Source organism: Silene latifolia, chromosome 9 (assembly GCF_048544455.1).
Source record: "Silene latifolia isolate original U9 population chromosome 9, ASM4854445v1, whole genome shotgun sequence".
Classification (NCBI taxonomy): Eukaryota; Viridiplantae; Streptophyta; class Magnoliopsida; order Caryophyllales; family Caryophyllaceae; genus Silene; species Silene latifolia.
In genome coordinates, this window is record NC_133534.1 from 13,407,210 (window position 1) to 13,421,850 (window position 14,641).

General features: G+C 36.4%; 2 protein-coding genes across 3 annotated transcripts; both read right to left on the bottom strand.

Moving 5' to 3' along the window:
* Positions 1–2,476: 2,476 nt before the first annotated feature.
* On the bottom strand, positions 2,477–5,504 carry LOC141599120 (small ribosomal subunit protein eS27y). The gene is made up of 4 exons (XM_074419035.1): positions 5,387–5,504; positions 5,136–5,237; positions 4,979–5,007; positions 2,477–2,832 (listed from the first exon to the last, which is right to left on the bottom strand). The coding sequence occupies exons 1-4, from the start codon at positions 5,387–5,389 to the stop codon at positions 2,706–2,708; spliced, it is 261 nt and encodes an 86-aa protein (XP_074275136.1). The 5' UTR covers positions 5,390–5,504; the 3' UTR covers positions 2,477–2,705.
* Positions 5,505–8,451: 2,947 nt separating this feature from the next.
* Positions 8,452–13,842, bottom strand: LOC141599121 (calcium-dependent mitochondrial ATP-magnesium/phosphate carrier protein 3-like). 2 transcript variants are annotated; one of them, XM_074419037.1, is made up of 4 exons: positions 12,464–13,842; positions 9,892–12,424; positions 9,686–9,776; positions 8,452–8,976 (listed from the first exon to the last, which is right to left on the bottom strand). In XM_074419037.1, exons 2-4 carry the CDS (start codon positions 10,724–10,726, stop codon positions 8,799–8,801), a joined length of 1,104 nt encoding a protein of 367 aa, XP_074275138.1. In that variant the 5' UTR covers positions 10,727–12,424; positions 12,464–13,842; the 3' UTR covers positions 8,452–8,798. The 2 variants fall into 2 exon arrangements, with proteins under 2 accessions (XP_074275138.1, XP_074275137.1); XM_074419036.1 differs by having other exon boundaries at positions 9,892–10,671; positions 12,922–13,827.
* Positions 13,843–14,641: the final 799 nt, after the last annotated feature.

The following is a 14,641-nucleotide window of genomic DNA, read 5'->3' on the forward strand; positions in this document are numbered from 1 at the left end:
ACCGTAATTGTGAATGTTATCTTGGTTAGACCTAGACATAGGGAAAGTGGTAGAAGAGTTTGACCAAGACGTTATAAATGACCGAATGAGAGGCCCGGGCCAAGTCAACTGAACCATGCCGGTGTGTTGGGGTTCCTTAGTTGACATGATCTCCTTTGATTTTGGTTAATTTGTCCACACCATTAATGCATGGTTCTATATTAGTGTTGGTTCTATTCGAAGGATCGTGGGAAGCCGTATTTTTGTATTAAATTTTGCATTATGTCACAATAATTATGTATTTTATTAATACATCTAAATTAAGGAAGTGTGTGCATGTTGGTTTGTCGTTTCTCAATTATCCGAGTTTAAAATACAAGACTCAAGATTCGTTGTTCCATCAACATTATTAATAAAATGATTTTTCTGCCCTAAGTTACACATTAATAATCCATATATGGTAATATTTACAATATATTCTCATTAAATATAGTAAAAATGAGAATATACTTGAGTATCTCATTTAAATATGTTGTAAATATTATCATATATGGGTTATTAATGTGTGCCCTTAGAAAAACCAAAATTGTACAAACCTCCTGTATGTTACAAGATAAACACCAATTCTCATTGAAGACGGACACTTTTCGTTACAAGCTAAAGACGGGCCAAATGTCGTCATTTTAACGACAAAATGTGACCATTTTAATGACAAATTATTATAGCTTAGGAAATTGTTCTGATAACTTTTTAGATATAATGATTACATTTCCGACTTAAATGAATCACATTTTATCCCCTCTTCAGCTTGTGATGAAATGTAGCCGTCGCAAGCAAGACGCTTTGCAAGATAAAAGAGGGAATAATTTACATTAATAGTTCGTCATTGCTCAACTAGGCGAAGACAACAACAAAAAAATAGGTGTTGAGAAACAAAAAGCATGGTCGACATTCGGTTATCCTTATAGAGCCGACCGACCATTAGCCAAGCATCATTATGTGCTGAGTGGCTTAGACCGACCTATAACGAATTAACGTACAATGAAAGCAACTCCTTGAATTAAGATATGTTAACACTCTTTAACAAGGTTAAATATTTACTTAGATACTTATTTATGATGGACACTATCTATCTTAACTTTTAAATGATTTAAATATAAACTAAATCACATGGTAAGCTGACTAGGAAAAGCCAAATTTTTTGTCTTTATTATTAGTTATTACCACCATATGGTATTAGTTGACCCGTTTTAAGCGAGTCTTGTTGATTATTTAACCCTGAAACATGCGTGAAAAATAAGTGAGTTTTATTTCAGAAATTATTATATGAGACGATCTTAGTGTCTTAGGACGTAAAACGGTTCATTTATATAAAAAAACACTTATTGATACAAATGATTTTAGATTTTTTCGACCGCCTTAGGGTACGAGATGTTTTATTATAGAAATCTGGTCTTATATGGGCTAGTGAGCTTCGCCGGGCATAAAAGATACTGGAAAAAAAAAAAAAAAAAAAAAAAAAAAAAAAAAAAAAGTCGCAAAATGTACTTGGAACCAACATTGGTTACTACTGACTAGCCATGGGAGCTCTTCGTGTGGTTAAGTAGATGGCTATGAAGATAAAAGGGTGCTTTGTTCCTCGGTTAGGGGTCATATTCGAAAGCTCTATCGCCGATGGAGAAATTGAGCAAACTTCAGACCAAACCAGAATACTTGGTTGTTGGACTTTAAACTATCCTACTGCTGATAGGCCGGTATTGTGAGTAGGCTAGAATCATCACAGTTACTCAGCCCATTTCGCCACCACAACTCTTAACTTAATTATGATCAAAGATCGACCACTTTTAAAATATCATTTGGTGCAGCCGTGCAGACTGACAAAAAAGCACACAACATAACCGATAAATTGCTCAAGTGACGAGGGAAAGAGTGGTGCCATTGTAAGCAATGGAGAGAAATAATAAGCAAGCCCTCTTTTTTGCGCTACAATAAAGCTAAACTAAACTTGATGGAGTCAAATTGTACTAAATTGGGCAAAAAAATTCACAGGAACAAAAATTCATCCATTTGCGTAATAAGATATTACTCCGTATATTAATCCAACAAATCTATCTATTAAATAATTTAATGTAAAAAGTTTTTAAAACCCAAAGAATGGCTTGGTAAGACATCATTTTAATTTGGTAGAAACAAATTAATTCTTGACACTCCAATTTAAGAACAAAATATTAGCAAACGACTCGCATAATTTTCAATATTTTTCATATAACTACCATTTTAATTGCTGAAAGAGAAGTTTGATGTTTAATTCAGTTAAATGTTTATTTCAGAACACAAACTCTTACACTTGTGACCGTCACAAGCTTCTGACAACACACGCCCGATTTAAATAATGATGAGAAGGGGTTTTGAGATGTGACGGTCACAAGCACCGATTTCCGAATAGGAAATGGAAGAACCACTATGGCACTACCTAAAGGAAAGAGGACCAACAGGATAAATTGAAAAACCCACAGGATAAATAGTGATATCATAAGCCTCTCAATAAAACAACTGATATCAAACTACAGCTAATTGTCACCTTAATTCTTCAGGCATTACAGCACTTAAAACAGAAGAAGTCTAGGAATTAATCGGGAGACAAAAGACCGTCCAACATCACCAACCAAAAACTAAGTGCATAAGCCATAAACACTTGAGGCAATTAAATTACTTGGATAAGTCTTCTAGTCTCCCTTTCTCCTGAAGGAGCAGCCCTCAGTTAGTCTGGCACGACCACCGGTAGGCTGGCACAAGACAGTCTGACAGTTACCGCAAACCACGACAGTTTGTGAGTGGCTGAAAACAGTGGTTCTGTAACACAGTTGAGAACAAAAGAATTAGCACAAATTGTTCAAAGAGCCAGCGAGCAAAATATGAATAAGCAGGCAGGTGGCAAAACAAGGCTCAGACAATCGACTGATAAGCATTTCGCTAATTTAGAGCTTTCTTTTTTGTTTGCCACCCACAAATGATAGGTCATTGTTGTCATCCAATTTCCAAAGAACAAACATAAATTAGAAAACAAGGGTGAGTCCTTTAGCTCCTCTCTCCCAGTGACAGGGGTTAGAACAAATGAGGTTATTTGGCCCATTGGTGGAGAGTGGAGACTAAGGCATATGGACAACAGAATGCACATTAAAATTTCGAAAACGTAACACATTAAGTCGCAGAAGAAAATGTTGCCAGAAGAAATTCCAAACGATGGTTGAAAATGTTCCAAATATACCAGAAGAAATTTTTCTGTAATGTTAGTGCAATACTAACTTCTCCGACCACTCTATCATCTTAGGTGATTTACAAGTTCCTCATCCATCTTGCCTAAATCCCAGAATAAAATCATGTTCCAAAAATACCAGAATAAAATCATGGATAATTGCCAACATTTGCAAGCAACAACAAACATGAGGCAAACCATTTTTTTGGCAGTCACAAACACGTTTACTTTTCCATCTAGCCTAAACCTGCCTAAACCTTTGGCTCATGAGATGAGTCATTAGTTTGTAAAGCTCCAACATTTGCTAAACAACAATGCCCATCCTCTATGTTGACAATGCCACACGTACACCTGACCACCACTTACCTAACCAGCATGCCCTTATCTCAGACCACCCAAACAACCACCCTATTCCACGAATCCACGTAGCACAACTCATGCTCCTCCTTAGTATCAATTAAATTCTTCAACCGCGAAGTTCCAACAAAATCAAATCGTATAGTCAAGAAAACTCGTACACTATAATAGACTCATTCAAGCCACTCACCTAGACCTCTTTCATTTACTACTAGTTTCTATGTCATTTGTGTTGGAAGGCAGATGTGGAAGTTAGTGGGTGGTAGAAATGAAGGCTGTGGATGTGGGGATTCAAGTAGAAGATTGAAAGTTTGAAGTAGTTGATTAGCTGCGGTAGAGGGGCCACTACGAAGTGGGGTGGGAGAAGAGAGGAGAGGAGAGGAAGAACGTCATATACAACTGTAAGGAAGAGAAGAAAAACCTTTTACAAATAGAAAACATACAAAAAACAAATAGGACAGAGATGAGTACTTATATTTGAGTGTCATAAAGAGTTCAACGTTATGCAAGGTAAAGCATGGAAAATGAAAGCTTTTCATTCAAAAGATGGTGAGATTTACGGCATCAAGAAGGACTACAAAATACATACGAACCAGACTACTGCTAAATTAATTCTAAAGGCGAACTGCAAAGGAATAGATAGATGACATACATATATATAATTCTCACTTCATCCTACTTATATCGTTCCCTTTTTCCACTCAATTTATACTAGATTAATTGTCTCTTCTAACTTTAGTAAAAACCCAAAATGGACGAAGTTATATAATTACTGTCCGTATTTTAATTAAATCACGGTGTAGAGCTGCTACTTATCATTTTAGTGTCAAAACAGATACTGACACGATACAAATGGGATGAGGGAGTATAGTAGAGGCATTAAACAAATGGTTCATCAAACAACATATAATTGTAACACTGTTAATATTGTGAAGAAATCGTTAACGGTGATTGATGCTCAGATAGAATGTGAGAAAGATATATTCCACCGTCCCAATCATTTGTTACCCTAAGCTAATAGTCGAATGGAACGGTTTAATATCCTAATTCATACCAGTGCAAACTATGCTAACAACCAGGCACACAAAAGGAAATTGAGTGCAAAAAACAAATATAATTTTAACACAATCATTCAACCAGCAAGTTAGATAAATATGCTAATACCGCAATCAATTTCGCTACATTAAACACTAGAATTAATGGTAACAAAGGACAGTCTACCAATTTCTTACTCCCTTTGTCACAATCATTTGTTTAGTCTTATATTCTTTACAAGCGGTATTTCAATCAAAGGTAAACAGGTAAACAAATGATCGGAACGTAGGGAATACGAAAAAAATACAAGCTTGTTGAATCAAATAAGAGAAAATAAAGGATAGAGCTTACATGTTGAAGCATCCTTGGCACTTGACATCCTACACCCACAAAAACAAAACAAAAAATAAAAAAATTAAGCAAAACCCAATAAAAAACAAACAATAGGGTATATAAAAATAATATTAAAATTGTTTTTTGTTTTAAAAAAAAAAGGAAAAAATCTGACCATGAAGAAAGAGTTGGGGGATTGAACAAGGCGCTTGAGCTTGTGCTTCCTCTTCTCAAGCTCAGCTGGTGGGTTCAACAGATCAATGTCATTTTGCAATACCTGAAAAAACATATAAATATAAACAACAAAAAGGAGTTAAAAATCATGAATATTATGATTATGATTAAATGAGGAACCCTAAAAACCCAGAAAAATGAATTGATGTAAAGATTGATGAAGAAGGAGAAGATGGTAGTTTGAGGAATCACCATTTTGAGATGGAGAGATGATGAACAACAGGGGAAGATGAAGCTGCGATTGATGCGCGGCGGAGTGAGAAGAGGGTTTTTGGAAGTGAGTAGTGTTGGTTTTTATATTGAGAGATAGGGTTTACATTGCTGTTCGATTATTTTCATTTGTGGTTCGAAAATTAATACGGTTATATCCGTTTAAAATTTTAACGCAATTTCTTGTTTAAGACGAGTATATTCGTTTTAAATAAATAACCGGGCTAAATAGGGTATTAATTTTGCAATTGGTCTCCCTTGTGACGGGTTATCATTTGTGGCGGATATTTTGTGAGATAAAATGGTAACAAAATGGGTTAGTGGAGAAAGGGGATCACGTGAATAGTGTTGCAGAGAGAGAAAAAGTGGGTCGTCACAAACAAGAATTTGTGTAAGGGTTTTGTAGAATAAATTACCTAGGAAGCCTTTGTTCTTTTCGTCTGAATGGAGTTGAGCTGAATTGAATTTGAACTGAAAGGAACCAGCTGAACCGTGTGGAGTTGGAGTAAAGTTAATTTGTGAAGAGTTGAGGTGAAATGAATTGAATAAAGTTAAACTAAACTGAATAGACCTGGACTAAACTTAAATAAGCAGGAATTAAGCCAGAAAGAACATGACCGAACTAGTAATATGTTTGTCGCTATTATTATTAAGTGGTGGTATGTAGATCCGTTTTAAGTAAGATTAGTTGTGAACGAGCCAATTAAGATAAATGAGACAAAAGCAGATATATAGGGGCTAGCAATGAAGTTTATCTTATACATCCAAATTATATTAGGAGTTATTTAACTCGTTTTAATTTTAAGACATATATAACTGTTTAAAAAGAGACCAACTGAACATCAGAAATTGTTTGGGTAGGGGAAAAAAAACTGAAAACCTACCCATATACAAGACATGAAATTAACGTAATAGTCTTATTATGACCGGAATTTAACTCCGACCAGACTCTATCTAAATCTGGTTGAACCTGATTTTCATTCTAACTATAGTAACCAAACTCAAAACCACTCAAAACAGATCATTGATTCAGCCCAAAATGATCTGAAATCACTTGGAATAATTTATTTGAAGGCATATTGAACATTTTTATAGATTAAAAAAAGGGGTTACAATCACAATTTCAATCATTATTTAATAAAAAAAAGTGGCTTTTATTTGCAAAATACTGTTTAGTCAAACTATTACTACTAATTAAAGTACTTTAAATCATGGGCTCAATAGGCTAGCTCAGAGCAACTCGCACTCTAAAATGACGTAAACTTGAAATGACCGAACAACAATACATTCAGAATCGACTCAAATCGGAAACAATATGTGTACCGAAATCCAAAGGGGGCTGATTTATATCGACGACGTTTTAGTAAATATCGACGACGTTTTTCATAAAAAAGACGATGACTGCCCTTTTAACTTTCTCTCTCTAAAAAAATTTCTCTCAAACTCAACTAAATTAAAAACAAAAAACAACAACAACAATTAACAATATGTCAACCTAATTAGTTCATGACATTAATTTTGTAAATAACATATTGTTAATTGTTTGCGTAAATCTGAAATTTATACCCCCAAGGTTGAACCATGGACCAAACTTTGAGATCTAACGTCAGCCATAGACCAAACGTGGGAAATCAATGTTTGCCGTGGTCCAAACGTTGGAATCCCACGTTTGGCCACGGAGGATTTTTTTTTTGGATTCCCAAACGTGGCCAAACGTGGGATTCCAACGTTTGGACCACGGCCAATGTTGGATTCCCACGTTTGGACCATGGCAAACGTTGGTTTTCAACGTTTGGTCCGTGGTCGATTGTTGAATCTCAACATTTAGTTAATGAACTAGTTCACTTTTTTTTAAAAAAAAACCGTGTTTAATACGTTTATTTGCCGATTTTTTAAATTTATTTAAGTTTTCTAGTCGATGTGCGTTAATTTCTAACATCTTTTAATTGGTTTAATGAAATGAGAGATCAAAATGTAGTTGATTTTTAGTAGAATTTGAGAGAAAATTGTTTAGAGAGAGAAAATAGTGTAATTATGCAAAGGGCATTATCGTCTTTTGGAATGAAAACGTCGACGATATTTACTAAAACGTCGACGATATTTACTAAAACGTCGACGATATTTACAAATCCGGTTGACTTGACCTAAACTAATTTGACCCATTTGGCAACCTCGCCCACTTATGTTATGGCAGAATTAATGGGCTACTTACTCAGAGCTAGCAATTGGCTACCAGATTTTGTCCCAGAACTAGATCATCACTTCGCGGTCACTGTGGCATGACTGAATGTAGAGTAGTCCGCTCTTATGGCCTTTGATCAGTAGATTATTTAGAACTTCGGAATGAGCTGTACGACGACCACTTAATTTGATTCGTATACTTGGGAGGTATAGGTAAGCGTTGTTGCATTGCAGTGGTAAAGAATTGGGAGCTTCTAAAATTATTTGATTATGTAAAACAAATAAACATCTCGCAACGTAGACCTCATGACTTAAGAATTTTACAAAATCTAATACAGCAAAGTAAAGATCCACAAGAACTGTCGAAGTATGAGTGAATGACTGCTAAATCCATGTAAACCATTTTTTTTTTTTGACAATCAGGTTAACGAGATCTACATAATCCATGTAAACCTATACATACATAAATTATAATTATCGAACTGTAATAAGCTGGGCAATGGGTTCGAGATAATGGATGAACTGAAGCTCCATAAAGATTGACAGAAGCATCAGTAACATTTCAATTTGGACTCTGGTTCAGGGTTTGCCAAGCCGGAATTTGGATTAGGTTAGGTTAGTGTTTAGAGGCCATAACAAAAGAGACATAAAGATACCGGCATCATGAAGGGTAAACATAAAACAACCTGAAACGAGATTGTCTGACATCTACACAAAAGACCGAAGCAAAGATCTGCTAAATACACTAGAATAGACCTATAATATCCATTGGAACCCAAATTATAACGCTTGTAACATTACCGCTTAAATAACATCTGCTACGAGATAACATGTAGTACTAAGAAATGCTAATGATCTGTAAAGAGTGAAACCGAAATTTAGCTGCCGTGCTTGATGAAAGTATTTAGACTCAATATCGCTACAAAATTGGTAGTCAACAGTTCCCGTTATGCCACCGAGCATATAACAAATCATGGGAAAGAAACATTCAAACCCACTAAATTACAAAATAATCTCTGCTATATAGCAAGAAATCTACCTGAAAATTCGGATATATATAATATCAAGACAGTAGTTATACGGAGTATATGATAATGTTTACTTGAGTGAAGGAAGACCATGATTATTGGCCATCCATGTAATTGTACCACCAAGTCGCCAATTTTTCGACATAAATAGGTAGGCATGTCAAAAGAAGGGTATCATGCACACCTTATTCCAAATCCAGGCGTTTCTTCATGGCCTCGTAAGCCATGTATGTAATACTTGCAGATGGGATTACTTTCAAAAGATTGGGAAAGAGTCCTTTGTAGAATCCCCTCAATCTTTCCTGTTGAAAAGTCTTCAGAAACACTTCAGACATTGTTGCCTTTGACTGATTGGCTTGCATTCTGAGAAAATGAGTCGAGTCAGGCTATGGTAAAGTACTATTCTGGATAAATTAGTTTGACAATAAGCTTAAATAACAGAATACAGCAGGTTAAGGTGTTAGAAAGAAGGCTCAAATTAGATTAATCAGGAAGAACTCCGTATCATGTTCATCTCTTTTCTTCCTTCACCTATATGTTTCATAAATCAACTAATGTTTATTAATGCTCTATAATAAACTTATCAAAATGGGGTTGGGGCGAAGCTAATTATAGATGAGTACATGTACCCTCAATTCTTTCTTTAAAGGTTCCAACAACCTCCCTGAATTGTTCAGCAATTGGTTATGATTTTCTTCGCTGAGCCATTCGACAAATTAATGAACTACAGACTACTATTTCTTACCTACAGGAAACTAAATTGGCGTGTCATAAAGTGGTGTTTTATGAAGGATACTCCAAATCTAAATTATAAAAACAGAGCCGCTGCTGACCCATTTCAACAGGGTCAATCTGTAAGGCTTTTGTACAAGGCTCATATGCGATAAGCATGGAAACGCGCATTTTTATGCCCCAAACAACTCTGTCATACAAATATGGCAGTGTCAAACAAGTTTCTTTAGGGTTTATCCTAGAAATTAAAAACAACACTCATAAATCAAACAAATGTCCACAAAGCAACAGAAAACTACAGCAAACGTTTGCGGACAGACTTCAAAAATTACACGCATACCTTGTTCTAACGACCTGCAATGGATAGACACAGGTTGCTCCAACAGTACCAGATACTGTCCCACAACCCAATTGCACAAGAGCTCCAGGTTCTACAAATGGTGCAAGCAATGCAGAGTGAAATATATTACTTTAAAAAGCAACTGCCAAAAGCAGCTATTAAACTGCACAAAAAGAAGGACACGATGTCATGAACTGAAACATTACCGCTATCCATGTAGTTTTTAGCCATATCCTTCAATGTTTCATAAGCAGCAAGATCAATCCCTGCATAAGGAATTATACCCAGAAGTGAAGGAAAAAGTCCCTTGTAGAAAGCTCGTACACCCTCCTTAATCCAGATATCCCTTGTTAAAGCTCCTAATCGTGGGACTTTCCCATCAATGCATTCATGTGTTTGTAACCGTGTTTTCACAAGATCCATCGGATATATAACAGTCTGAGCAACTGCACCTGCGAGGCCACCAGAAACAAGGCGACCCGCCGCACCAATATCAGCCTTGTCCTCACCTTTAGCATCTGATATAACACCTTTAAGCAACTCATATGTGTAAAATCTAATAGCACTTTCAGGTGCCACCTTTATCACATTTAACCCGTTTCCTCGAAAAAAAGCGAAAATCTTTCCTTCTTTCCATATTTTTTTTATTTCTGGCATGATGCGAGCATCTTTAGTTTGAACTTGTAAAACGACTTTCAAACGATCTAAAGGGGCAGTAGCAGTACGAGATGCAGCACCTGCAATACCGCCTGCTATTAAATATCGTCCGGCATGCACGTGCTTGCTAATACCTTCTGGTATGATGGTTTGTTCACCAATGTCAACAAGGCAGACCCTCTCCCAGTACTGATAGATATTTGCAATTGTTACTTCATGAGGATATAAAAGGAGAAAGTCTCGCCACTCTTCAAAAGTTATAACACCATTATTATCCTTATCAACACGTTCAACAAAACGAGCAAGTTCTTCATCATCAATCTCAATCCCTACATAAGATAAACTGCTGTGGCTTATATGATGAACAGTAAAAACACAATACATGGGATGCAAGTATGGAGCTACTTAAGGCAACACACAAGAACGCACTGGGTATCTTAAGTAATGTAGTAGCAGTCAATCGATCAATTCTCTATGTAATTTTCATCCTAAGCCATCTGGAAACAACCTCATTGTATCAAAGCATATATCCGACTCGCTCTACCTTGTAATTTGCGGGAGCCTTGAGGCAATTTGGTAATTTTGTTGTTGTAGTTGTGACTTTAGTGAGGTATTGGAAAACATTGGAGTATCCTGTCCTGATAGACAGATACCAGTTGTAATGAACACAGTTAAACAGCATCGCCAGCTAAAATAGCATTGCAATTGAGAAGGATAAATGCCACAAAACCTACAAATGTTTTCCCAAAGATGAACAAACCCTAGGCTTGTTGAGCATGTAAGCACTTTTGTCCAGCAATATGCCAACCTATTGCTTGTTAAAGCTAATTTTGGAATAGAATAGCATGATGCAGAGAACATTTGACAGGTATTGCATTGACAATAGTCAATAGCTCCTATAGATGTCAATACCATGGCGGCACTTAAGTGTATGTGTTTGTAATTTCAGAAACAGGGAAAAGTTATCTGACCTAAAAATTACACACAAGAGATGGGGGAAATAAACCCATGATAAGTCGTAGTTAATGAGCGTTGAAACTGAGAAGCAAAGTAAGAGTAAAATAAAATAGTAAATCGAAAAAAATGAAAAGAGAAAGGAATCAAACAATAAACCAAGTTCCTACTCCAATCACAATACCATCCAGTACTCCATTAGAGTCAGCTGAAGCTTCATAGTTGCTCTTATGGGTGACAATTAGACTAAGGTAGATATTTAATATGGATTTTATCCAAATACCCCTACTCCTGCGTTCTCTTGTTCACATCTATCCATTTCACGGGATGATCAAAGGATAACTACATATATTGTAGGTTTTAACATCAACAACAAAACATGTCGTGTTAATCATTCTTAAATGTGGAGGATCCATATATTTGCATTAGTAAGTAGATTTTATTTGAGGGGTTTTTAAAAAAAGGGTAAACGACAGTAAAGGATCACGTTTTAATTAAGTGTCTGGGTAAAGAAGTGAAGTTGAAGCAATAGAGTTGGTATAAAAAGGAAGTGAGGTTATTTAGAGTTTAGGAAATATGCTACTGAATGGAAGAGAGGTTCAGTAAGCTTTCAGTTTTTACAGTAAAAGCAAAACCACCAATTATTTGGATTTGCAAATTTTTTTCTTTTCTGGCAAATTCAATTGATTTTACAGAGGTTCGTATATTGGCAAGAATAGCATAGTACTACTTTACCAGTAATACCCTTCAAACTAGGATATGTGTCGTTTGCAAAGCCAAAGAGTTGGAGGGAGCATATGTTTCCTTTCCCTCTTGGCTAAATACACAAAACAGTTCAGCTAAATAGCAACTCAAATACACACATCAGGGACACAGGATATACCAATAATATTTTTCTTCCCTCAATTCCAGTCTTCATCCCCACCACGTCATCTTCAATTCCAGCCAACATTAGGAGCTAACGAATTATCTACTGAAGTCCTTATATTTGTTGGAGAATTTAGTCATAGCATAATTTTCATAAATTGCTAAGGTCAACGGATGACTTCATTTCCAAGGCCACAAATTAATTATTCTTTGGTTCTAAACAAGTATGAAGGAATGAAGAAAATTGGCTAATTAAGCAGGCTGCACTTCTTTTAATTGTCAAGTAGCGTCATTCCATACAGTTATCAATGCAATTTTCACTTTGAGTCACTAGGATGAAAAATGAGACATTGTGTCACAGGGGTAAGGTTGCATAAATGTGAAGCACATCGCTCCGCATGTCATGGGATAATGTTCTTGTTGCTAGGGTTAATGTACTTCTTGTTGTCGCTTTCAGCCCTTCCCGCAAGCAGAGAAACTGACAGTAAACAAGTGAAGGAACATCGCAAGTCCTAATACTGTCATCAAATGTAAACAGCAATATAGGCATATCTGCAATAATACTACTTCATACAGTCACATAACTCACATTGACGATTATCAAGGCCAAGTCAGACGATAAAGCCAACGCATTAAGTGAAACACACTAGTGGATAATAGTATTGCACACAATATACGATTAAACAAAGAATCAAACAAATCAAACTCAATAGCATGAATAAATACACAGCCACTTAAGCTTAAAACTACCAGTTTACCTGCACTAACAAGAGCATCATAAAGTTCCTCAGGCAAGATACACCCATTATGCTCAACATCAATAGTCTGAAAAATACGATACAATTCAAGCTCCTTCTCATCCATATACCTCCTAAACTCCTGATAATTAACCCGACCATCCCGATCAGCATCACAAACATGTAACAAATCCCTAGCATACTTATAATCCGATGGAATATGAAGCGCTGTTAAACCCGTCTCAATCTCAGCAGAATCCAAGTACCCAGTACTCGACTTATCGAAAAAATTGAACAAACTCCTAATCCTAACCTCCCTCTCCTCCTTTGTTTCCTGCAATGCCAGTAACACGTGCTCCATTGTAGCCGGTCCCGCCTTCTTCACCGGATTACACCCATCACACCGCTTCGATTCACCTTCATTCTTCATCTTCCCCTCCTCAATTTTTTTCATCACCATCAACGATACGATTAACAATAACAATATAGCATAACCCTATAATCCTCCTTAATTACCTAATATATCAATTCATAACCCTAATAACAAGCTCACCAATTCACAATTCCAATAATCCAATGTTCGACTACTTAATTTGAGTTTTCGAGTGCAAATTCCTCAATAATTCCAAGAAATTTGGAATATTAATTAACAGTAACAAGGAAATAAATATGAATAAGGGATTAATAACCTAAATTAAAGCACGCAAATCGATGGAGCTATAATTCAATTGAACAGTAGATAATGGTGTTGATCCGACAAATGGAGGTCGCCGGAAACAATGGCGGATGCTATCAGGAAATTGACGGTCGCCGGAGATCGCCGGAAAATGGCATTGATAAATTTGGGGAAATGTGATAATTAATTGATTGATCGGAGAGTGTGCAAAATGTGTGATGTTGGTATGAGCAAACCAAACTGATGATGATATTTTGTTTCCTTTTATTTTATTTTTTAACGGTCGTTTCTTTAAGAAATTAAGACGGGTCGGCACCTCCGTTTTGGACCTTGTTCTTTTTTGCTTAATTTTAGTTCATTTATTTCAGTTTAGGTCTATGAAGTTCGATTCTTCTTTTCAAAAATCAACTCTTATTTTGGTAAGTTTAGCTCCATTAAGTTCAGTTCAGTTTAGCTATATTAGGTTCAGTTCTCAGTCCAGATAGTTTCAGTCCAAAAGAACAGGTTTAAAGACGGGCGTTTGGTTCAACAAAGGGAAAGGGAGTGGAAACAAGAAAGGGAATGGAAGGAAAATAAATGAGATTGCCCCAAATCTTATTACTTGTTTGGTTACAAAATAAAGAGAATGCCTTATCAATTGAACAACCACCTACTTACTTAATAACAACCTAACAACCACCCCTAATACAGATATGACCGACCACTTCTACCACAAGTACCGCCAACCCGCACCATGAGGAGACCCCGACGCCGACAACCTACTGTCGACACCTCATTCCCGTCCATCCATATTCGTTGTCCCTTTAACCACCACTAAAACCACCTATCTTTAAACCTTAAAAACTTGCCCCAATAATCGAAATCCCCTCCCCCAGCCATGAAACCACCAGATAGTCGAAATCCCCTCTCTCACCCACGAAACCACCGGATCTGGTGGTTTCATGACTCGGGGAGGGGATTTCGGCTATTGGGGTAAGTTTTTAAGGTTTAAAGATGGGTGGTTTTAGTGGTGGTTGGTGGAGTTTCGAATGAGAAAAGGAGGACCAGTGGGTCTTCGATGGAGGC

Coding starts and splice junctions, on each gene's coding strand:
- LOC141599121 (XM_074419036.1), bottom strand. CDS start 13,360: ATGGTGATGAAAAAAATTGAGGAGGGGAAGATGAAGAATGAAGGTGAA. Junction 9,777..9,891: donor TAAAAACTACATGGATAGCG/GTAATGTTTCAG, acceptor CACCATTTGTAG/AACCTGGAGCTCTTGTGCAA. Junction 8,977..9,685: donor TTGCAGGTCGTTAGAACAAG/GTATGCGTGTAA, acceptor TCATTTTCTCAG/AATGCAAGCCAATCAGTCAA.
- LOC141599120 (XM_074419035.1), bottom strand. Junction 5,008..5,135: donor CCCCCAACTCTTTCTTCATG/GTCAGATTTTTT, acceptor TTGTGGGTGTAG/GATGTCAAGTGCCAAGGATG. Junction 2,833..4,978: donor TGCCAAGGATGCTTCAACAT/GTAAGCTCTATC, acceptor ACTGTGTTACAG/AACCACTGTTTTCAGCCACT.